Below are 25,980 nucleotides of genomic sequence, written 5' to 3' on the forward strand. Positions count from 1 at the left end.
AGTCCCTTTAATCATTATATAGTGTCCTTCCTTCTCCTTTATGACGAATTTAACTTTAAAGTGTATTTTGTCAGAAATTAAATATTGCCACTCCTGCTCTTTTTTTCATTGTTGTTTGCTTGACGTATTTTTTTTTTCTTTTCATCCTTTGAGTTTTAGTTTGTGTCTTTAAGTCTACGTGTGTCTCTTGGAGGCAGCACATAGACAGATCATGTATTTTAATCCATTCTGCCACTCTCTGTCTCTTTATTGGTGCAGTTAGTCCATTTACATTCAGCGCAAGTATGGATAGGTGTGAATTTAGTGCTATCATTTTGATGTCTTTTTTTGCATGTCATTAACAGTTTCTTTTTCCCTCTTAATTTTATGAGCTAAGTAGATTAGCTTTATATATTGTCCTTTCTTCATTTTCATTGTTATTGACTTTGTTTCTGCTGAGTCTGTATTTTTTTCTTCTATTTCATTTTCATGTGTAGGATAGTTTGTCTCCTTTGTGGTTACCTTATTATTTACCCCTATTTTCTAAATTTATAACTCACTTTTATTTCTTTGTATTGCTGTATCATCTTCTCCATATGGAAGATCTTTTAATGTTGCCTTCTTTTACATAATAACATCGTTGTTACCCTGTTTTGAGTGTTATTTAATCTTGAATTATTTTTTTGATTTCCTTGTCTGGGTTGACTTCTGGTTGCTCTGCCCAGTGTTCTAGTCTTGAGTTGATACCTGATATTGTTGATATTCTAACCAAAGAACTCCCTTTGGTATTTCTTGTAGTTTCGGTTTGGCTTTTACAAATTCCCTAAACTTCTGTTTATCTGGAAATGTCCTAATTTCACCTTCATATTTGAGAGACAGTTTTGCTGGATATATGATTCTTGACTGGCAATTCAATTCCTGCAATGTTTTCAATATGTCATCCCATTGCCTTCTTGCCTGCATGGTTTCAGCCGAGTAGTCCGAGCTTATTCTTATTGGCTCTCCTTTGCAGGTGACTTTTCGTTTATCCCTAGCTGCTCTTAAAATTCTCTCTTTATCTTTGGTTTTGGCAAGTTTGATTATAATATGTCTTGGTGATTTTCTTTTAAGATCTACCTTATGTGGAGTTCGATGAGCGTCTCGGATAGATATCTTCTCGTCTTTCACGATATCAGGGAAGTTTTCTGGCAAGGAATCTTCAACAATTCTCTCTGTATTTTCTGCTGTCCTTCCTGTTCTGGTACTCCAATCACTTGTAGATTATTTCTCTTGATAGAGTCCCACATGATTCTTAAGGTTTCTTCATTTTTTTTAATTCTTTCATCTGATTTTTCTTCAGATATATCAGTGCCAAGTGCTTTATCTTCAAGTTCAGAAATTCTGCCTTCCACTTGCTCCAATCTGCTTCTCTGAATTTTCTGAATTTCTGATTGCTGTCTGTCTATGGATTTTTCCAACTTATTAAATTTTTCATTGTGTTGCTGAATAATCTTTTTAATTTCTTCAATTGCTTTATCTGTGTTTCTTGGCTTCTTCTGTGCATTGCCTCATTTCCTTCCTGATGTCTTGAAGGGTTCTGTATATTAATCTTTTGTACTCTGCCTCTGGAAATTCCAGGAAGGCACTTTCACCTAAAAGATCCCTGGATTCTTTCTTTTGAGAGCTTGTTGAGGTGATCATGGTCTGTTTCTTTATGTGAGTTGATATTGACTGTTGTCTCCGAGCCATCTATAAGTTATTGTTTTTGTTTATTTTATGTTTGCTTACTGTGTTGTGGCTTCATGCTTTGTTTGGTTTTGATATGCCCAAATGGGTTGCTTGAGTGAGCTGGCTTGATTATTTTCACCTTTAGGGCTCTGATGTCCTGTCCCCAAATGGCTAGAGCTATTATCAGGTATATCAGTCTAGAAGTCCATTCATTTTGCTTGCATGAATTCAGCTCAGTTTTTCAGTTAGCTGATCATCAAGTGTGTGGTACAGGCTTTGTCCTATAGTCTTAGAAGGGCAGGGGTAATTGGTGTAGGTACCGGTATCTGGTTGCTGCAGAGGTCACACTCTGAAAACGGCAGGGGACTGAGAATCATCCCTCACGTGTCTCTGAGGAAGGTGTGTCCCCTGATCCATACAGCGTACAGGTGGGTGGGTTCTGCAGGTGGACCACGGGCACCCAATGTTTTTGATTGTAAGGACTGGGAGGTACCAGTTATCCTTGGACCCCTGTCACAGGTGGCTGGGTGACCTGAGTGGAGCTACCAGTCCTTAGGCCCCTCATATGGGAAGGTGAAGACCGTGTTTAATAGGCAAAGCAGTCTCAAACATCAAACACCAACCTCTCCGCCACACAGCTGAAAGGGTTGCAGTCTGCCAACAAGGGTTTATTCTCCTGAAATAGGTGCACAAAAGCTATGCCGAGAGGAAAGGTACTCAAAGTCCACAGACTGTTTATGCCAGGACAGGATCCACTTCTGTCCTCAGCTCCCCCGGATAGTAGAGCTGGCAAATTGTCTTTTCCCCCAATGCTAATTTAATCCTTCTCCATGGCTGGGAGGATGGCTCTAGGCACTCAACAGGGCCCATCTCAGGCCCAGGGAAGTCAGCCACTGAAGCCGGCTTGTAAGGGGGCCTCAGGGGGTGGGGGAGTGTGGGAAAATATTCACAAGTTCTTAGCTTTTTGCTGACAGCGCCATTCTGCCCTGGTTCCAGAGGTGTGAGTTGGGTGTGTGGGTGGCTGCTTCTCCCTGGGGAAACTGCTGCCGCTCCGGGAAATGCTGCCTGAGGACTCCCAGGGATTCGGTAACTCCTCTCCGCTTCTGAACCGTCTCTTCCTTCCCCTGCCCCTCAGTTCATTTTCTAAGCTTGCCTTTGATGTTCAGGGCTCCTAGCTTGTCATAAATATACTCGTTTTGTTACTGGAATAAGGTTCTTGCCTGTTACTGGTCAAGAATGAGCAGGTAACGCACATAGTTTTCCACATGAGCATAGCTTTATTGAAGAGGCTTGGGAGCGGAGACAAGGAGCGCCTAGAGCAATACTTACCCTCATCTCACAGAACAAAACAAAGGCCCACATTTTTAAAAGTTCTTGGGCGGGAAAAGATTCATGTTTATTCATAGGCATAGGTGGGGATATGTTAACTAAGGTATGCGCAGCAGCTTTCTAAGATGGCTCCTGTCCTGGAGGCCTGTGGGATTCGTAGCAGGACTTATTATTGGGTGTCACGCCCGCACAGTCTCTTGCTCCCCGGATACAATTCCCTGGCTGGGCCTGCAGCCCCTCATTGCCCCGGTGGAAGGGGTTACACAGCGGTCAGGTGGATGTTCTGTGCATGTCCCTGGGCCTGGTTTTATCCAGCTGCTTATGAAAGGCAACTTTAAAAGGTATTTTTAGACGCCCTGCCCCATTGTTCTGAGGAATGGCTTTGTTTCTGTGCCTTGGCCCATTTCTTGTTATTTTGTTTGCAGATTTTGGGGGCCCTCTGTTCCTTGTCTTACTAAGTCTCTAGGTTCCACACTCAACCCCCTATTACCTCTCTTATAATATAGTCTCTTTCTCTTGGATTTGCTTCTCCTCTAACCACACCAATCTCTTTGCTATTTTTCAAACAGGCGCCCTCTGATCTCAGGGCCTTTGCTCCCTGTCTTAGTTTCACTTGTTTTTTCAGCTCTTTGTTGTAAAGAGGGCTCAATGGAAGTGTCTGTCTATTCTGCCATCTTGGCTCCACCTCCACAAAAATGCTTGTATGGAATATCTAGAATGGACAAATCCATAGAAACACACAGAAGATTGATGGTTGCCAAGGCCTAGGAGAAGGGAAGAATTGGGAGTAACCTCTTAACGGGCAATGTGTATTGTTCTGGAGTGATAATCAGGTTCTAGAAGTAGGTGGTGGTTACAGAACATTGTGGGTTCATTAACTGACACTGATTTTGATTTAACATCAAAATGGTTCATTGCATGTTATAATAACTCTACCTCAATGATAAAACCGTTCCATCAAGTCTGGTATTTGGACGAAAAATAAGCACAAACACAAAAATCTATCAATAGAAGGAAGAAATCATGTAGGTAAGAAACCGATCCACATATATGTGAGAATTCAGTACGTGATAAAGATACCATTTAAAACAGTGGGGCAAAAATCTTGTAATAACAAGTTTATGGATAATAGATGATACATTTGTGCAAGACATGTAAACTAATTACCTCTTGAATTCAGGAATATACTAAATACATTATAAACCTACAGTTAACATTTAAAATCTCTAAAGGGGTCAAGTGTGCCTGACCCAAGCCATGGTGTTTCCAGTTGCCTCATATGCCTATGAAAGATGGACAATGAATAAGGAAGATGGAAAAAAAAAATTGATGCCTTTGTATTATGGAGTTGGCTAAGAATACTGAATATGCAATGGACTGCCAGAAGAACAAACAAATCTGTCTTGGAAAAAGCACAGCCAGATTACTTCTTAGAAACAAGGATGTCTAGACTTCATCTCACATACTGTGGACATGTTATCAGAAGGGACCAGACACTGGAGAAGTTCATCACTCTTGGTAAAGTAGAGGATCACCAAAAAAGAGAAAGACCCTCAGTGAGATGGACTGACACAGTGGTGGCAACAACAGGCTCAAGCATAACAATGGTCATGAAGATTGTGCAAGACCAAGCAGTGTTTCATTCTGTTGTCCCTAGGGTCTCCGTGAGTCAGAACCCACTCAACAGCACCTAAAAACAACAACAAAGGGTTCAGAAGAGAATAGAATAGAAAGCCGCAGTACAACTTAAATATTTTCCAGAAAACATGATTGTTTACAGCGTCTCTCAGTTGACTAAAGGAAGTGTAGTAATTAATGCACAAACAACATTTTCTGGATAACCATTAATCTGAGATAACATTCACATTTGTGATCATGAAGGCTGGCTAAGAAATGTTGTACACAAGAATTCCAGAACTAAAGGAGGCAGAACTTGTTCCAAAGTAAAGAAGTAAAGCAGTTTCAACTATTTTCTAACATCTGGATGCAAAATCACCTGGTTTATTGTTCGGTAGCCTAAAAACCAGATAGGCACTAGTGAGAGAAATTCTTAGACCACATCTTTCCCCTGAAATCTATTTTGTCCCTTAGTTCTTTCAAAGCATTCTTATCAGGCTTTATTAGAATAATGTAGCACTTTGGGGCAAAGATGCAACCTAGTAGCCCCAAACTAGAGGTCAAGATGGAGAAGATCTCCATGGCCACCATGGCCTTCCCCTTGGTGCTGTGGTAGACAGGAAGGAAGGTGACCCAAACACTGCAGAACATCAGCATGCTGAATGTCAGACACTTGGCTTCACTGAAGGTATCAGGCAGGTTCCTGGTGCCGTAAGCCAAGGAAAAAGTCCCCGTGGCCAAGGATCCCAGGTATCCCAGGACACAGTAGAAGGCAGTGACTGAGCCCTTACTGCACTCAACGATGAGGTGTCTGGGCTCAGAGTATGTGTCTATGTCAATGAAAGGGGGAGAGGTACCCAGCCAGATACCACAGATAATCACTTGGATCAGAGAGCAGATGGCAACCACAGAGTTAGAAGCCCCTGAAACCAGCAACCACCTCATGGTTCTTCCGGGTTTCATGGCCTTCAATGCCAGAATCACAGTAAGAGTTTTGGCCAAAACAGTAGAAACAGCCACAGTGAACACAACTCCAAATGTGATGTGTCGGAGAAGGCAGGTGGCTGTGTTGGGACAGCCAATGAAGAGTAAGGAGCAGAGGAAGCCAGGAGGAGGGAGAGGAGCAGCATGTAGCTAAGAGCGTGGTTGTTGGCCTTGACTATGGGAGTGTCTCGGTGCTTCACAAAGACCCACAGAACCGTAGCTGTGACAACACAGAAGCACAAGGCAATGCAGGCCAGAGTCACCCCCAGTGAATCTTCAAAGGACAGGAAAGTCACAACCTTTGGGAGGCAGTGATTTCTCTCACTGTTTGGGTACTCATGGGCTGGACACTAGACACATTGCTGTGCATCTGGAGAAAAAGCAAAGATTCGGCATTTCAGTTTCAAAAGCTCTTCATTTTACCAAGTTTACATTTGCCTTCTTTGTGCAGACTGACCTCCTCAGATTAATACTCAGACACGCCAGATTAAGATTCTGTATTCCTGACCCAGAAACCCTGGTGGCGCAATAGTTAAGTGCTACCGCTGCTAACCAAAATGTCGGCAGTTCGAATCTGCCAGGCAGTCCTTGGAAACTCTATGGGACAGTTCTACTCTGTCCCATAGGGTCACTATGAGTCAGAATCGACTCGGTGGCAGTGGGTTTTTAGGTTTATTCCTGATCCAGGGAGAATGCTTCCAGCTGCAGGTAAGAAAAAACCCAGTCAAACTGAATCTTCAGCTAATGGTACAAAAAAGGTCTATTATATTGTTAAGCACTAAGATTGTCACAACCATTTCCTCTGCTGTCCCCAGTGCATTCTTGATGATTGGCCCTGTACTGCCATAGTTTACAGTATTTTCACGGAATAATCAAGTCTAAAAGTTTCCTTATTCTCACTCAGATTGAGAGAGAAAGAAGATTCATGTAGCTCTCTGAAGTGTGAGGATTATCTTTCCCAAAACAATTTAGCACTGTTCTTCTTGATGTTTCTAACCATAAAGGTTCCCTCCTCCCCCCTTTTTTTTCTAAATCAGTTACTGGCTGTGATGGTTAAGGCTGTGTGTCGACTTGGCTGGGCCATGATTCTCAGTGGTTTGAGAGTCCTGTGATGCTGTGATGACTTCCATGATGAGACTTGATATTATGGGATCATCTCCATGATGGGATCTTCTGTGAGTAACCAATCAGTTGAAAGGGAGTTTCCTCGGGCGTGTGGCCTGCATTGAATATAAGTGGATATTCTGGCAAGACTTGTGGGCTTTTACTCATTCTGGATCCAGCAGGTGTTCATCTCCTGTTCATCTGACCTTAGATTCTTGGGACTTGAGCTAGCAGCTTTCCTGTGGTCTTGCCTGCTGGTCTTGGGATTCATCAGTCTTCACAGCCTCTGAGTGTGAGCCGTGCTCTCTGACCTGCTGATCTTGGGTTCGCCAGTCTCTGTGGCTATGTGCATCAGGAGAATCCTCTATCTTGAACCACAGACTTGGGATGTCCCAGCCTCTACAACCGTGTGAGCCATTTTCTTGATATAAATGCATATATTTATACACCTTATTGGTTTTTCTTCTCTAGCGAACCCAGTCTAAGACACAGGTTAAGGTGCTGGGAATTCACATTGACCAGTAGGGGCTATAACTAGTCCTGAACTTTGGTTTAACTTCGCACAAGATTCATAAGCTATGGGGTAAAAAACCCTGTTTCAGTAAAGTCAATTCCTACACACAGCAAACCTATAGGACAGAGTAGAACTTCCCCATAGGGTTTCCAGGTAGTGGCTGGTGAATTCAAACTTCCCGCCCTTTGCTTAGCAGACAAATGCCTAACAACTGTGCTAAGGGGTACAGAGATAGATACCAGAACATTCTTTGGGATTTGGTGGGAAGGTATGAAGGATGGATATTGCAGAGGCAAACGACAATGCCTTCTTACATTTCTTTTCTGTTTTAATAATGAGGGGTGTATCCTTTGACATATTGACCTTTTCATGAATATATAATGTCCTTCTTTGTTGTAATGATTTTTTGCTCAAAGTCTACATTGTCTGGTATTAGCATAGCAGCTCCAGCCCTCTTTTGGCTAATATTTGCATGGAATATCAATGTTCCTGTCACTTTCACCGTATGTGTGTCTTTATAACTCACTGTATGTGAGTTTCTTATATGCAGTATTTGATCATTTATTTTTTTCTTTTCAATCCATTAGGCCAATCACTGCCTTTTAATTTGAGAGTTTAATCAATTTATATGGAAGGTAATTATTGATAAAAGAAGACTTCTGCTTTTTGTTTTCTACTTATCGTATGCCTTTTTTGTTCCAGAATTCCCGCATGATGGTCTTTTTTAATGATTCATATATTTTTTTCTTGTGTACTATTTTGATTCCCTCTTGTGTATTTTTCTGCATGTATTTTATAATTACATATATACAAAAAACATGTATACATAATTATGATTAATTGATTTTTATCTTGCAACTATTTAGATTACCTCTTGTGTATTTTTTCAGCGTATATTTTAGTGTATTCCTTAGTAGTGACCTTAGAGCTTACGATTATCGTCTTAACTTTATAACAATCTATTCTGAATTAACACCAATTTAGTTCCAATAGTGTACAAAAGATCTACTCCTTTCCCATAATGTTGTAGCAATATTAGGTATAAAAGTAAATATAGTGAATGAATGAGTGAAAGAAAAAACAGAAGACAATCATGGCCTAGGACCCCACTGCAACTTCCCCTTCCTGTCCTTTTCATGGAGAGAATGGCGCGAGGGCTGGGGTTATTAGAGGGCAGTCATAAACATTCATACCTGTCTGATTTGAAGTCTCTGTCTCTAGGCAAATTGTACAAATAAAGCAACAGAATGGCCTTTCTTCTTCTGGAATTTTCCTGGATCCTGGACCACAGCTCTGGCTACACACAGATTGAGGAGTCTGCAGAGAAACAAGGATGCATTGGTTATTACTTTGCACATTATTAGCAGTTTGTCCACTAATAAGCAAGAAATTGGATCTTCTATTACACTTTCTGGCACTTTTCCAGCTCCATCCTGTTGATATTACCTAGATCTCTAAATATAAATTACCAATAATATTTTTCCTCTTTCTTTAACTGGTTACACATACAATCAAAATTTTACCGAAGTAGCTGGTGACTTTTATCTCATACATCACCTGAAACATCCCCTGAGTGTTTCTCTCCTTTTTTTTTGCTACTTTATCTTAAAGTCCTTTCAGTGTAGGTCACTGTATCATAAGGATTCTGAGGCCTTGTATGTCCAAGGATAATTTTACCATGCCCCCATACTTGACTGGATATAAGAGTTTAGGTATTACATGGAAGAATTTAACAATGTGATAAATAGACTTCCTACTAGAGGTACCTACATAAGTAAATTGAAGTGTACCAGCAAAGAACGATGAGTGGATGTTATGGACCAGATATTGGGGTTAATCCAAATCTGAGTTCATGAGTTCAGGTATAGTACCCCTTTGTCGGGCATTTAATGAAACCTTAAAAGTGGAAGTATCACTTCTGTACAAACATCCACAAAACTGCCCAAGATTGATAAACTGTAGTAAGTTGGATGAAATGACGGGCAGTGCTTTCAGAAGATAAACAAAACGATGATGACTTCTCGATAGACAAATTACCGATAGAAAAAAGAATGAGGATGAAATCTATAAAGAGATCGCTGAAATCCAGACTCTATCTGTGTTTACAGTGCATCTAAACATAGGGATTGGAGCATGCATGATTAAGACTCTTCTGTGATATATGGAGGATAACCAAGTATAAAATTTAAAAAGTAGGTCCATTACCTCCCTTCAGTGTATGCATTCCAATACTTAACGGCTAATCGAACCGAAATTAAAAACAATCAAACAATTACACATATAAACTTACTCTTCCCAGAGGTGCAGCCGTATAATATGTGAAAGTAATATCATAAATTTAGCCCTGGGTTAACAGAGTGCCAACTCAATCGCCTCTCATGGCTCTGTTCAGATAAAGCTACAATGTATATGTCCAATTTTGAGATGATGTCATACCTCTTTGAATCCAACAGGCCATTCTATCATCTCTTTGTTGATGCCTAACTCTTGATCGTGTGGATTATTGAAGATAAACTCTCCGACTTTAATCAGCAGGCTAAAATCACCAGTAAAATTCACAGGGTTTCCAATATCATACCGTGTCATAGAGTTTTTTTTCTCATCCAAGAATATATTGTCCCCAATGCTGTTTGTAAATTGGATATTCCTTATAAATGGATGAAGCTAGAGGTGAGGCATAATTTTAAAACAGGATTGCATTCAAATTAGAGATGGAGGGCTCATACCTACCAATTAATTCTTCTTTCCCCACCTCTCTACCCTCAGGATTTTGTTATGGTAGTTGCTGATTTTTTTGTGTGTGCCCACCATCTCATGGTCTCAAGGGAGAATGCCACCAGGGCTCCAGAATAATGGAGGCCTAATCAAATCCAATCATGACACCATTTAGAGGTTGGCTTACATGTTTGCTTTGATCCAACCCTGACCAACAAAGTCTGCTTGCGGCTTCGTTAAAACTGGTGTAAATGAAGATTTTAACATCCCAACAAATCCATTTTCATCCTAGGTAATCCCAGGATCTTACATGTATTGTGTGGGTTTTCATATGTCAAATTGGGACTATAACCCCCGCTCCCATGATGTCGCAGGTTTGGTAAGAAAAAATAAATAAAGCACTTGTCAGAGTGTCACCAGGTATGGCTCAAAAAAAGAACATTTCCCAAAGACATTTTAGAATACCAAGGAAGGGGAATGTATGTATCCCAGGGAGAAATAAAGACTTGACCCATTTTTACCTACCTGTGAATTCGCATGAGTTGTGGTTGGGTCATATCTTACACATTAGGCCTTAAGAAACTTTTCTGATAACCATTTCTTATTGCATGGTCTTTAACTGAACCTCTCCCCACACCCCATGACCAGGGTTTTCCAAGTTGATACTCAAAAATTGCACTTATCAGTATATCCACTGGGAACAATCTTTCATTCATTTTGCCTGATCCTATTGACCATGAGTCACAAGCCTGGTCATGCTGCTGTGCCTCAATAGAATACCACTAATGCCATTAGGTGAACAATACAAATCCTGCCTCTGGAGGAGATGTACCTGCCAGGGGAGGAGTGTAGGTCCCTCTGCATTTCCTGTAGATCCCATTTCTGTGTTAATCAGAAGCATTTCATGGAGGGCTTGGGCCACAGTATATACAGCATTATAGACAGGATAGCTAGAATCAGACAAGTTCATCATGCCCATAGAGACTGGCACCGACTCTAAGGAAGCATTTGGTGGGCAGTTCTCGATTTCTCCACATTGTGTCCCGACAATCAAACAATTAAATATTTGAAGCCAGATTTTCCTGAGGTAAAAGTCTTCTGGATACCTGGATGGGTTCACTCCCTTGACAAAGTGTCTGAAGCCAGGGATTGCCTTCTCCCAATGTGAAAATAAGAGGCTTCCATAGATGTCATGCAAAAGATTATGCCAGTTTTCTTCCATGATCCATACCTTTCCAGAGATTAAGTAAGTTTCTGTGAAATAGCTTATAAATTTGATACTCTCAGCATCACCATACAGTATATACACATTTGCTAATGAATCCCTGATCCTGTCTCTCAACATCAACGTACTGACTTCGTGTAGTCTCCTGATCTCAGAGACTTTTTCTACAAAGGCCACACAGATACTTTCCTTTACTATCTCTGCTTCCAGGTCCTGGGGAACTGCTCCCCTTTCATATCTTCAGAGACAAAAAGCCCCACCCAGGTCCAGCCAAAATGCATCAATAACTGGATCATTCCATGGACCAGAAAGCCGTCCTTGGAGGCCATCGGATACAGTGATGGGAACCGGTCTTTGTCACTCAGAATAGGATCAAAAGGACCATATGTGACCTGAATATGAAACAAAGAAAGGTCATGAATCTGAGTTGCATGGGATTTCAGTGGTCTTCATTAGAGAGGGAGTAAGAGAATTCTCTCTGTGGAAGGGGGAATTAATGGAATATCTGCTGAAGAAAAATAAGAAACTGCATTGGACACTCCACAGTTCTTTTTTCATTCTGTTCAAACAGAAGACCATATATTCCAGCCTCCCTGCTTTCAGGACATGATGTGTAACCCCTGGTGTGACTTTCAGGCTAAAGCATAAAAGATGATGTGGAAGATCTCCGTGTGCTCATCATCTCCTGCAGGTCAACAGAAGAAGGCACTAATATCAGCTGGTGCACCTGCACGATGGTAGTGTTTCCACCAGCTTTAAGCCTGTGGCTTAGTAACTGAGGCCCATCTCCCTAGCGATCAATGTTGGATATGAACCCTGATAATAAATACTTCCTGTTACACCCTTGATATTTTGGATTTAACTTAATACCTCAGCATACTGTAGATTATCCTGAGGAGCACAATTATAAACTCTGAGTCTCGAAATATGATTTTTCCATCACAGAATTCTCATAACGTAAGGCTCTTATTTTGGAGCCCTGGTGGTACAGTGGTTAAGAACATGGTTGTTAACCAAAAGTGCTGCAGTTCAAATCTACCAGCCGCTCCTTGGAAACCCCGTGGAGCAGTTCTACTCCGTGCTGTAGGGTCGCTATGAGTTGGAAGTGACTCGACAGCAATGGGTTTTTTTTTAAATCTTATTTTGGCCTTAATTCTTTCTGACTGCTGCTTGTCTTAGATCAGGTTCCCTGGAAAGGGACTTTGATATGGAGAGTGGCATGTGGAAAGTTTATGGGAGTGCCCTCAGGAGACACACCTCTGGGCACATGAGAAAAGCAGGATTGGACAGAGGGAGAAGCTGAACCATAAGACAGCTGCATCTGCATCTCAACTGATTGTTGGGGACTTTATTAATATACCATATTCGGACTACAGGGCCAGGCCTTACCCCCACATCAATTATTTATTGGCCTCTGTCTGTCCGCTGAGAAGGGTTTTATCCCGGTTGGGGAAGTTCCCTGCCTGGGGCATTTTCGACAAGGCACACAGCTATCTGTTGAAGGTGAGCAGATTATATTTCCAGAAGTTGGCGTGGATGTATTGGTCCTGAGCTGTAATCTGGGCTGAGCTTCAAAGGATACACAGCACTGCTCCTTCCCCTTCCTTCATCCTCCTTCATGGCACAAGTTATAAGCTCACAATCCTCAGAATTGATTGGAATTTGTGGACAACAGTCAAGGAATACATAAACCCTCCTTCCTCCCTTCCCTTGATCAGACAGGAGGGAATGCCATTGACACAACCTGATCTTATGTTTCCAGAGCTCACAATCAACTGACCTGTGGGCTTTTGTAGAGCTCCAGCAGTGTTCCAACCTCTGCAGAGGATGCTGATTTGCTTTCCATAATGCTAGCGACAGATTTGCTCTGTCTCCGGCAGTTGTGATTAGGGAGAATCTGCCTCCCTCCCGAGAGCCAAAACAGGGCACTCTCTGAGGTTCTGTGGTCCCTGGGAATGGCATTGTAGAGGTCAAAACCCAAGGACAGGTTGGGGAGCAGGTAGGGGTTCTTGTTGATCTCCTCAATGGCAAAGTCAAAGACCAGAAAAAACTGGTAGTTTTTTGGGAACAACCTAAAAAGAGTGGACATCATAAGGGAGAATGATCAAGTCATAATTATTCAGGAGTAACTTTAAGCCAAGCCAAGGAAAAATAATATTTTAGAACTCTGTTTTTCTCCTTTGTTTCTTTAGTTCCTTTATTGCACCACAAGGAGACATCTTCTAGAATTTTTTCTAATCTCACTCTCAATTAAGTTTTTATACCCTAGATATAATGCATATCCAGTATATATAAGTACATACAGCATGACCAGTAAGCACAGCCTTACAGTAGGCAAGGTACACATGCATTTAGCTGGGTTTACTTACTTAACTGTAGTGAACAATTTCACATGGATTTCAATGTCTTTTTTATCAGTTTGTCGTACTGTGGGGGATTGCGTGTTGCTGTGATGCTGGAAGCTATACCATCGGTATTGAGATACCAGCAGGGTCACCCATGGAGGACAGGTTTCAGCTGAGCTTCCAGACTAAGACAGACTAGGAAGAAGGACCCAGCAGTCTACTTCTGAAAAGCATTAGCCAGTGAAAACCTTATGAAAAGCAGTGGAGCATTGTCTGATAAAGTGCTGGAAGATGAGCCCCCCGGGTTGGAAGGCACTCAAAGATGGCTGGGGAAGAGCTGCCTCCTCAAAGTAGAGTCGACCTTAATGACATGGATGGAGTCAAGCTTTCAGATGTTCATTTGCTGATGTGGCACGACTCAAAATGAGAAGAAACAGCTGCAAAAATCCATTAGTAATCAGAACCTGGAATGTACGAAGTAAGAATCTAGGAAAATTGGAAATTGGCAAAAATGAAATGGAATGCAAAAATATCAATATCCTAGGCATTAGTGAGCTGAAATGGACTGGTATTGGCCGGCCATTTTGAATTGGACAATCATATAGTCTACTGTGCTGGGAATGCCAATTTGAACAGGAATGCTGTTGCATTCATTGCCAAAAAGAACATTTCCAGATCTATCCTGAAGTACAACACAGTCAGTGATAGGATAATATCCACAGGCCTACAAGGAAGAGCAGTTAATACAATTATTATTCACATTTATGCACCAACCACTAGGGCCAAAGATGAAGAAACAGAAGATTTTTATCAGCTGCTGCAGTCTGAAATTGATCAAATATGCAATCAAGATGCATTGATAATTACTGGTGATTGGATTGCAAAAGTAGGAAACAAAGAAGAAGGATCGGTCGTTGGAAAATATGGCCTTGGTGAAAGACACAATGCCGGAGATCAAATGATAGAATTTTGCAAGACCAACGACTTCTTCATTGCAAATACCTTCTTTCACCAACATAAACGGTGACTACGCACAGGGACCTCACCAGATGGAACACACAGGAATCAGACTGACTATATCTTTGGAAAGAGATGATGGAAAGGTCAATATCATCAGTCAGGACAAGGCCAGGGGCCAACTGTAGAACAGACCATCAATAGCTCATGTGCAAGTTCAAGCTGAAACTGAAGAAAACCGGAGCAAGTCCACGAAAGTCAAAATATGACCTTGAGTATAACCCACCTGAATTTAGAGACCATCCCAAGAATAGATTCAACGCACTGAACACTAGTGACTGAAGACCAGATGAGTTGTGGAATGACATCAAGGACATTATCCTTGAAGAAACCAACAGGTCATTGAAAAGAAAGAAAACACCAAGATGGATGTCAGAGGAGACTCTGAAACTTATTCTTGAATTGATGAAGTAAAAGAAATGAACAGAAGATTTCAAAGGGGGTCTCGAGAAGACAAAGTGAAGTATAATGACACGTGCAAAGAGCTTGAGCTGCAAAACCAAAAGGGAAGAACACACGCAGCATTTCTCTAGCTGAAAGAACTGAAGAAAAAATTCAACCCTTGAGTTGCAATAGTGAAGGGTTCTTTCTATAGGGAAAATATTAAACAATGCAGGAGGCATCAAAAGAAGATGGAAGGAATACACAGATTCATTATATCAAAAAAAAAAATTAGTCCATGTTCAACCATTTCAAGAGGCAGCATATGATCAGGAACCGATGGTACTGAAGGAAGAAGTCCAAGCTGCTCTGAAGGCACTGGCAAAAAACAAGGCTCCAGGAATTGATGGAATATCAATTGAGATGTTTCAACAAACAGATGTAGCGCTGGAGGTACTCTCTTGTCTATGCCAAGAAATATGGAAGACAGCTTCCTGGCCAACTGACTTGAAGAGATCCATATTTATGCCTATTCCCAAGAAAGGTGATCCAACCGAATGTGGAAGTTATAGAACAATATCATTAATATCAAACGCAAGCAAAATTTTGCTGAAGATCATTCAAAAACGGCTACAGCAGTATATCGACAGGGAACTGCCAAAAATTCAGGCCGGTTTCAGAAGAGGATGTGGAACCAGGGATATCATTGCTGATGTCAGGTGGATTCTGGCTGAAAGCAGAGAATACCAGAAGGATGTTTACCTGATATTTTATTTACTATGGAAAGGCATTAGGCTGTGTGGACCGTGACAAATTATGGATAACATTGTGAAGAATGGGAATTCCAGAACACTTGATTGTGCTCATGAGGAACCTTTACATAGATCAAGAGGCAGTTGTTCGGACAGAACAAGGGGATACTGATTGGTTTAAAGTCAGGAAAGGTGTGCATCAGCGTTGTATCCTTTCACCATACCTATTCCATCTGTATGCTGAGCAAATAATCTGAGAAGCTGGACCATATGAAGAAGAATAGGGGTTCAGAATTAGAGGGAGACTCATTTTTTTTTTCATTAACAACCTGTGTTATGCAGATGACACAACCTTGCTTGCTGAAAGTGAAGAGAACTTGAAGCACTTACTAATGAAGATCAAAGACCACAGCCTTCAGTATGGATTACACCTCAACATAAAGAAAACAAAAATCCTCACAACTGGACCAATGAGCAACATCATGATAAACGGAGAAAAGATCGAAGTTGTCAAGGATTTCATTTTACTTGGCTCCACAATCAAAAGCCATGGAAGCAGCAGTCAAGAAATCAAAAGACGCATTGCATTGGGTAAATCTGATGTAAAGGACCTCTTTAAAATGTTGAAGAGCAAAGATGTCACCTTGAAGACTAAGGTGTGCCTGACCCAAGCCATGGTATTTTCAATCACATCATATGCATGTGGAAGCTGGACAATGAATAAGGAAGACTGAAGAAGAATTGATGCCTTTGAATTGTGGCAGTGGTGAAGAATAGTGAATATACCATGGACTGTCAAAAGAATGAACAAATCTGTCTTAGAGTAAGTACAACCAGAATGCTCCTTAGAAGCAAGGATGGCAAGGCTGTGTCTTACATATTTTGGACATGTTGTCAGGAGGGATCAGTCCCTGGAAAAGGACATCATGCTTGGCAGAGTACACGGTCAGCAGAAAAGAGGAAAACCCTCAACGAGGTGGACTGACACAGTGGCTGCAACTATGAGCTTAAGTATAACAACGATTTTATGGATGGCTCAGGACCAGGCAGCGTTTCAATTGTGCATAGGGTCGCTATGAGTCAGAACCGACTGGACAGCACCTAACAACAACAAAAACAAAGAAGTTTATGACCAAAGAACAGAGAAAATATTTAGGATCAGTAGTTACAATTATAAAAAATTAAATTGACAAATTATAATCAAGACCTAAATAAATTTCCTTAGCATTCCTAATAATTTTATTTCAAAAGACTTGTTTTGTTGTTCCTAGGTGGAATCAAGTCAGTGATGAGCCAAGCAACTAACTGAGATTTGCAGGGCTTTGGGGCAGAATTGAGGTAGGATTTACCTCAATGGTATAGCTTTCATCCAAGCAGATTATTTTACTGAGGTCCTATCAATGGAATATTATTGCTGATGTCGGGTGGATCCTGACTGGTAGAAGAGAATACAGGAAATATGTTTACCTGGGTTTTATTGCCTATGCTAATTCATTCAAGCGTGTGGATCATAACAAATTACGGATACCATTGCAGAGAATAAGAATTCCAGAACACTTAATTGTGCTCATGAGGAAGCTGTACAAGAACCAAGAGGCAGTTGTTCAAAAAGAACGCGGGTATACCGCATGGTTTAAAGTCACGAAAGGTGTGCGTCAAGGTTGTATCCTTTAACCACACTTATTTAACCTGTATGCTGAGCAAATAATCTGAGAAGATGGACTACATGAAGAAGAATGGGGCATCAGGATTAGAGAAAGACTCACTAACAACCTGCATTATGCAGATGACACAACGTTGCTTGCTGAAAGCGAAGAGGACTTGAAGCACTTATTGATGGAGATCAAAGACCACAGCCTTCAGTACGGATTATGCCTCAAAATTAAAAAAAAAAAAAAAAAATCCTCACAACTGGACCAATAAGCAGCATCACGATAAACGGAGAAAAGATTAAGGTTGTCAAGGATTTCATGTTACTTGGATCCACAACCAGCAGCCGTGGAAGCAGCAGTCAAGAAGTCAAAAGATGTATTGAAGAGCAAAGATGTCAGCTTGAGGACTAAAGTGCACCTGACCCCAGCCACGGTGCTTTCAGTCTTCTCATCTGCATGAGAGGACTGGACAATGACTAAAGAAGCCTTTGAATTGCGGTTTTGGTGAAGAATATTGAATATACCATGGACTGCCAAAATAGTGAACAAATCTGTCCTGGAAGAAGAAGTACAACCAGAATGCTCCTTAGAATCAAGGATGCTGAGACTACAGTCTCACACACTTTGAACACGTTGTCAGAAGGGATCAGTTCCCAGAGAAGGACATCATGTTTGGTAGAAGCGGGTCAGGGAAAAAGAGGAAGACCCTCAAGGAGATGGACCGGACACAGTGGCTACAACAATGGGCCCAAGCATAGCAACAATGGTGAGGATGGCACAGCACCAGGCAGTGTTTCATTCTGTAGTAGATGCAGTAGCTGTGGGCCAGAACTGACTCGACTACACCTAACAACTTAAATGGGAGGTGCCTCAATGCATGGAAAAAGGCAAGATGTTCTCTGCTAGGGACCTGAGTAAGTCGTGCACACTTACCTTCATAAACCCTTTTGGAAAGGCTTGGGTATATCACAAAACATAACTTAGGTTTACTGGAGCTGGAAGCCAAATGGTTGTTGTTGTTAGATGCTGTCCAGCGGATTCCAACTCATACCAGCCCTATGCACAACAGAATGAAACACTGCTTAGTCCTGTGCAACCTCATAATCATTGCTTTGCTTGAGCCCATTGTTGCAGCCACTGTGTCAATCCATCTCACTAACCATCTTCCTCTTTTTGACTGACCCTCTACTTTACCAAGCATGATGTCCTTCACGAGGGACTGATCCCTTCTGACAATGTGCCCAAAGTATGTTAAACGTAGTCTCGCCATCCTTGCTTCTAAGGAGCATTCTGGTTGTACTTCTTCCAAGATAGATTTGTTCCTTCTTTTGCAGCCCATGGAATAGCCGATATTCTTCTCCAACACCACAATTCAAGGTATCAATTCTTCTTTAGTCTTTCTTATGCATTGTCCGGAAAACCTGGTGGCATAGTGGTTAAGAGCTGTGGCTTTAAACAAAGGGTCAGCAGTTTGAATCTACGAGGTGCTCCCTGGAAACTCTATGGGGCAGTTCTACTCTGTCCTATAGGGTCGCTATGAGTCGGAATCCACTCGACGGCACCAGGGTTGTTTTTTTTTGTTTTGTTTTTGGTATGCATTGTCCAGCTTTCAAATGCATACAAGAAGATTGAAAAACCATGGCTTGGGTCAGGCACACTTTAGGCCTCGAGGTGACATCTTTGCTTCTCAACACTTTAAAGAGGTCTTTTGCAGCAGATTTGCCCATCGCAATCCATCTTTCAATTTCTTGAATGCTATTTCCACGGGTGTTGGTTGTGGATCCAAGTAAAATGAAATCCTTGACAACCTGAATCTTTTCCCTGTTTAACATGAAGCTGCTTTTTGGTCCAGTTGTGAGGATTTTTGTTGTCTTTTTGTTGAAGTGTAATCCATACTGAAGGCTGTGGTCCTTGATCTTTACCAGTAAGTACTTCAAGTCCTCTTCACTTTCAGCAAGCAAGGTTGTGTCCTCTGCATAATGCAGATTGTTAATGAATCTTCCTCCATTCCTGATGTCCCATTCTTCATCATATAGTCCAGCTTCTCAGAGTATTTACTCAGCATACAGATTGGATAGGTATGGTAAAAGGATACAGTCCTGATGTTCACCTTTCCTGACTTTAAACTATTAATGAGCCTTCCTCCATTCTTGATATATAAGGAGCACCTCGTAGATTCGAACTGCTGACCCTTTGTTCTTCTTCATGTATGCCAGTTTCTCAGATTATTTGCTCACCATACAGGCTGAATATGTATGATAAAAGGATGCAACCCTGAAGCTCACCTTTCTTGACTTTAAACCATGCACTATCCCCTTGTTCTGTTTGAACACTTGCCTCTTGATCAATGTGCAGATTCATCATGACAACAGTTAACTGTTCCATAATTCCCATCCTCTGCAACGTTATCCATAATTTGTTATAATCCACAGTCGAATACCTTTCTGTTGTCAATAAAAAACAAGTAAACATATTTCTGGTATTCTCTGCTTTCAGCAGGACCCATGTCCTCTTCTAAATCTGAATCGAATTTCTGGCAGTTCCCCGTTGACACACTGCTGCAGCTGCTTTTGAATAATCTTCCACAAAACTTTGTCTGCATGTGATATTAATGATATTGTTCCATAATTTCCACATTCAGTTGGATCACTTTTCTTGGGAATAGGCATAAATATGGATCTGTTCCAGTCAGTTGGCTGGGTACCTGTCTTCCAAATGTCTTGGCATAGGAGAGTGAGCACTTCCACCGCTGCTTGTTTTTCGTCAATGCCTTCAGTGCAATTTGGATTTCTTCCTTCAGTGACATTGGTTCCTGATCAAATGTTACCTCCTGAAATGATTCAAAGTTGATCAATTCTTTTTCCTACACTGATTCTGTGTAATCCTTCTATCTTCTTTTGATGCTTCTTGTGTCATTTAATATTTTCCCATAGAATCCTTCAGTATTGCAATAAAAAAAAAAAGTAGGAGGCTTGAATTCTTTCTTCAGTTCTTTCAGCCCTAGAAATCCTGAGCACGTTCTTCCCTTTTGGTTTTCTATCTCCAGCTCTTTGCACATGTCATCATAATACTTTACTTTGTCTTCTTGATCCGCGCTTTGAAATCTTTCGTTCAGCTCTTTTACTTCACCATTTCTTCCTTTTGCTTTAGCTACTTGGCATTCAAGACCAAGTTTCAGAGTCTCTTCTGTCATCCATTTAGATTTTTTCTTTCTCTCCTGTCTTTTTAATGGCCTCTTGCTTTTCATGTATGATGTCCTTGATGTCATTCCACAACTTGTCTGGTTTTCAGTTATTAGTGTTCAACGCATCAAATCTATTCACGATGGCTCTAAATTCAGGTGTGATATACTGAAGATCGTACTTTGGCTGTCGTGGACTTGTTCTAATTTCCTTCAGTTTCAGCTTGAACTTGCGTATGAGTAATTGATGGTCTGATCCGAAGTCAGCCCCTTGCCTTTTTCTGATTGATGATATTGAGCTTTCCCATTGTCTTCCCACAGATACAGTCTATTTGATTCCTGTGTATTCTATCTGGTGAGGTCCAAGTGTATAGTTGCCATTTATGTTGGTGAAAAAAGGTATCTGCAATGAAGTCGCTGGTCTTGTTAAATTCAATTATGTGATGTCCAGCATTGTTTCTATCAACAAGACCATATTTTCCAGCTACCTATCCTTCTTCTTTGTTTCCAGCTTGCGCATTCCAATCACCAGTAATTATCAGTGCATCCTGATTGCATGTTCATTCAATTTCAGACTGCAAAAGCTGGTAAAAATCTTCAATTTCTTCATCTTTCGCCTTAGTGGTTGGTGTGTAAATTTGAATAATAGTCATATTAACTGGTCTTCCTTGTAGGTGTGTGAATATTATCCTATCACTGACAGCATTGTACTACAGGATAGATCCTGAAATGTTCTTTTTGACGATGAATGTAATGCCATTTCTCTTCAAGTCATTGTTCCCTGCATAGTAGACCATATGATTGTCTGATTCTAAATGACCAGTACCAGGCCACTTCAGCTCACTAATGCCTAGGATACCAATGTTTAGGCATTCCATTTCATTTCTGATGATTTCCAATTTTCCTAAATTCATACTTCGTACTTCTAGGTTCCAAATATTAATGGACATTTGCAGCTGTTTCTTCTCATTTTGCGTCATGCCACATCAGCAAATGAAGGTCCTAAAAGCTTGCCTCCAGCCACATCATTAAGGTCAACTCTAGGGTGAGGAGGCAGCTCTTCCCCAGTCGTATTTTGAGTGCCTTCCAACCTGAGGGGCTCATCTTCTGGCAGTATATCATACAGTTTTCCAGTGCTATTCATAAGGTTTTCACTGGCTAATTCTTTTCAGAAATAGACTGCCAGGTTCTTCTTCCTATTCTGTCTTATTCCGGAATCTCCGCTGAAACGTGTCCACCATGGGTGGCCCTGCTGGTATTTCAATACCGGTGGCAGAGCGTCCAGCATCACAGCAACACAAAAGCCCCCACAGTGCAACAAGCTGTCTCAAATGGTAATCATGCCTTTTTATAAAGCCTTGGACCAGTTTCAATTACACCAGTACAATTTGTTTTCGAACATTTAGTAGGATTACTCTCTTTTGTCATTTTCACCTGAGGCATTTTATTTTTTTATTGTGTTTTAAATGAAGCCTCACAGAACAAATTAGTTCTCATTACACATTTAATATACACATTGTTTTGTGACCTTGGTTGGCAACCCCATGACGTATCACCACTTTCTCTTCTTGACCTTGGATTTCCCATTTCCATTCATCCAGATTGCCTTTCCTCTCCTTCTTTCTTGCCCTTGTTCCTGGGCTGGTGAACTCATTTAGTCTCATATACGTAGTTCAGCTACACTTATTTTCTTTTTTTTTATGAGCCTGTCTAATCTCTGGCTGAAGGGTGAACCTCAAGAGTGACTTCAGTACTGAGTTAAAAGGTTCTCTGGGAGCCATACTCTGGGGGTTTCTCCAGTCTCCATCAGACCACTAAGTCTGCTGTTTTTTTGTGAGTTAGAATTTCTTTCAACATTTTTCCCCAGCTCTGTGCAGGACTCTCTATTGTGATCTCTATCAGAGCAGTCAGTGGCAGTAGCTGAGCACCATCTAGTTGTGCTGGGCTCAGTCTGTCACCTGAGGCATTTTTAAGGAGTTTTCTCAAGTGTCTTCTGTGCTCATTAATATGTCAACTTTTAGGGCGCCAGCTTTGATAAATGACATTGTCCTTGAAAAATAAGCAGGTCATTCAGGTTTTCAAGTTTATTTCCAAGGGCTTTAGCAAAATGCTCCCTGCAAGTCTTCTTTAAATTTACAGTTATTTCTCTACCTGCTTTTATTTCTCCTGTATAATTTCTCATTATATATTTCAGGCTTCTTCTCCCCCCGTTAATTTGGTAGCCAAACATATAAGCTCTTAGAGTTTTTAATAGCTCTAAGATTTTTTTATTTCCTAAAAAATTAATGTTTTCTTTTCTCTTTAGTCCTAATTGTCTTTTCTTTTGCTCTTTTTTCTAGTTTCTACAAGTATAAGTTTGATTTAGTTTTTTTACTAATTCCTTTAAGTGGTATATTATTTTTCGCCAAATATTTCCTTAAATCAGTGCTTTAGGTGTTTTTAAATGCTACCAATATTGCAATTTTCTGTGCAGTTTTTCGAACTAATTATTTTACAAAGATTCAGGAGGTATTTTTAAAAGGTTCCTAAATTTTGGTGATCTATCCTCTTTAAAATTTACATTATTATGTTTTACCGAGGTAATTTGCTTGAATTATTTCTACTTTTGATTTTTGAGGCTTTCTTCTGTTGTCTAAACATATGGCCAGATTTTGTTGCTGTGCCATGTACTCTTGAAACAAGAATTCATACATATTATATAGAGGATATATGACATACATGTCAAAAAGATCAACCACACTAATTATGCTATTTAGAGCACTCATATTATTAATTTTTTAAATGATGGTAAGTATACATATAGAAACGCTGGTGACAAAGTGGCTATGAGCTACAGCTGTTACCCTAAAGGTCGGCAGTTTGAATTCCCCAGGCGCTCCTTGAAACCATATGGGGCAGTTCTACTCTGTCCTGTAGGGTTGCTATGATTTGGAATCAACTCGACGGTAGAGGGTTTAGTTTTTTGGTTAAGTATATGCATATATAAGTCCTGGTGGCGCAGTGCATAAAACCTATGGCTACTAACCAAAAGGTCAACAGTTTGAATCCAGCAGCCACTCCTTGGAGGCCCTATAGAGCAGTTCTACTCTGTCCTATAGGGTTGCTATGAGTCGGAATCTACGCGACAGCAATGGGTTTTATTTGGTTTTGGAAGTATATATGAAGCAAAATATTTTACATTTTAACCTTTTTTACATGTACATTATGTTCATCATGATGTTGTGTAGCCATCAGCACTACCTAGTTTCAGTTTTTTCATCATCCTTAACAGAAGCTCAGTGCCCCCTAAGCAATGACTCCGTATTTCCTCCTCCTTCCACCTCTAGTAGTGACTAATAAACTCTGGTCTGTATATACATACCTTTCCTAGATATTTAATATACGTGAGATCATACATTACTTCTCCTTTTGTGAATGACTTATTTCACTCAGAATAATGCTTTCAAGGTTTACCCATGTGGCAGCACGTATCAGGACTTCATTTCTCCTATTTGAACTGTCCTACATTTTTTTTTTTTTTACTATAGAAGAGGTCGATTAAATTTTTTGTTTAAAATTTTTGCTTATTTCTTCTCAATTTTTTATAAGACAGTGATTTTTCTTTTTTTGCTATTTAGACATTTATAAGATTTCATGACAGCTTTAAAGTTAACTTGTTTAATTCATTTTTTGCTGAATTTAATCTGTTAGATGTTAATTTCCTAACCCAGCACAAGGCTCATGGAAAACGTGAAGATCTCATACACATTAAAGAAGTTAAATTTGTAAGTTAATTGTCTACATAAAACACAAAGCCCCAGTTAAATATTTCGTTCTGAGTGGCATTCAATAAGCTTTAGAATACATGCAGAGTAATTTATAAAATTTATACCAGAAAATAAAGTGCAGGACCCAAATAGCCTTCACACCAATTTGGACAAGAGCAGTAAGAAAATGAATGCTTTTTGTCCCACAAGCTTACAAATCTAGATGCAGTCATTCCGTGTAATATGCGAGCTAATGGTTCCAATTTGGTATTAAAAAGAAAAAAAAAAACTTATGATAAATAATATTTATTTCAAAATTCAGTCTTGGAAGAAAGACAGAAAGTCTATAATTGTTTTTTGTGTGAAATCTGGCACATATTTAAAGTAGAGCTAAAACCAGTTCCACAAAATCTCTTATTTCCCAGTCATTTGGCTAAACTAACATTACCCTGATACCAAACCAGATAAAACATTACAAGAAAAGAAAATTACAAATAAAAATCTCCAGTAAACATGCATTCCCAAATTCTCATTGAATTTTTCAAGAGACTGAATCCCATGATGTTTGAAAAGGATAGTACATTATAGGCCAATGGCATTTTCCACCAAGCATTCACAAGTCATATAGCATTTGAAAGTCAATTATCAAAACTCTCCCTTTAAGCAATGTCAAAAATGAAAAATCACTTGATCATCTCAATAGATGCACCAAAAGCCTTCTAGGAAATCTCATATGGATTACATAGGAAAACTCTCAGTGAAGTGAGAATAGAAGGAACTTCTTCAACTTGATAAAAGCCAAACCAAACTCGTTGCCTTCCAGTCAATTCCAACTCACAGCGAACCTGCAGGACACAGTAGAACTGCCCCATAGAATTTCCAAGGAGCATGTGGTGGATTTGAACTGCTGACCTTTGGGTTAGCAGCCATAGCACTTAAGAACAATGCCACCAGAGTTTCCTGGTAGTCTGTACCAGGATAAACAAAATCTACTTGATAAAAACTTGATAAAGGACATCTACAAAAAAAAAAAAAAAAAAGTACCACTTACATAATAGTTAATGTAGAAAGATCAAATGCTTTCCTCCTAACCTAAAAAAAAAGACAAGGATGTCCGTTCTCACCTCCTGAATGCCACATCTGCTGTTGGCTCCAGAAAGTGCAATAAAAGTGCAATAAGGAAGGAAAAATAAATGAAAGGGATGCAAAATACAGCTGTTTATCTACAGATGACATAATCACCTTTGTAGAAAATCTGATGGAATCTGAAAAACACTGCCAAATTAGTGAGTTTACCAAGGTTATAGGACATAAGGGCAATATAGAAAAATCAATTATATTCCTACACACTAGTGAAGAGCAATTATAAAATAAAATTTTAAAACACCATTTACAATATCATAAGCATAGAATATATTTAGGGATGAAACTGGCAAAAGACGTGCAAGACATGTACATGAGAGAGTACAAAGTTTTGCTGAAAGAAATTAAAAGAGATCTAAATAAGTGGGGAAATACACTGTGCTCCTGTTTGGGAAGGCTCAAAATTATTAAGATGTCAATATTCCCCCAAACAATTTCTGAACTGTGTGAAATCCCAGTTAGAATCCCAGCAGACCTGTGTTTGTAAATCAACAAGTTCATTCTAAAGTTCATACAGAAATGGAAAGGAGCAAAAATCAAGGAGATGCTGAAAAGAACATTAAATTAGGAGGAATACTGCTACCCAATT

At 40.2% G+C, this 25,980-nt stretch overlaps 1 protein-coding gene across 1 annotated transcript in view; it reads right to left on the bottom strand.

The window, feature by feature from the left end:
* Nucleotides 1–5,049: 5,049 nt before the first annotated feature.
* Nucleotides 5,050–25,980, bottom strand: part of LOC126070925 (vomeronasal type-2 receptor 26-like) — a 43,973-nt gene continuing 23,042 nt past the window's right edge. The window contains 6 exon segments of the mRNA XM_049875253.1: nucleotides 5,050–5,738; nucleotides 5,741–5,978; nucleotides 8,420–8,551; nucleotides 10,782–11,214; nucleotides 11,370–11,566; nucleotides 12,955–13,246. Coding sequence (XP_049731210.1) covers nucleotides 5,050–5,738; nucleotides 5,741–5,978; nucleotides 8,420–8,551; nucleotides 10,782–11,214; nucleotides 11,370–11,566; nucleotides 12,955–13,246 — 1,981 coding nt within the window.

The sequence above is a fragment of the Elephas maximus genome, chromosome 3, assembly GCF_024166365.1.
Source record: "Elephas maximus indicus isolate mEleMax1 chromosome 3, mEleMax1 primary haplotype, whole genome shotgun sequence".
In the NCBI taxonomy this organism is placed as follows: Eukaryota; Metazoa; Chordata; class Mammalia; order Proboscidea; family Elephantidae; genus Elephas; species Elephas maximus.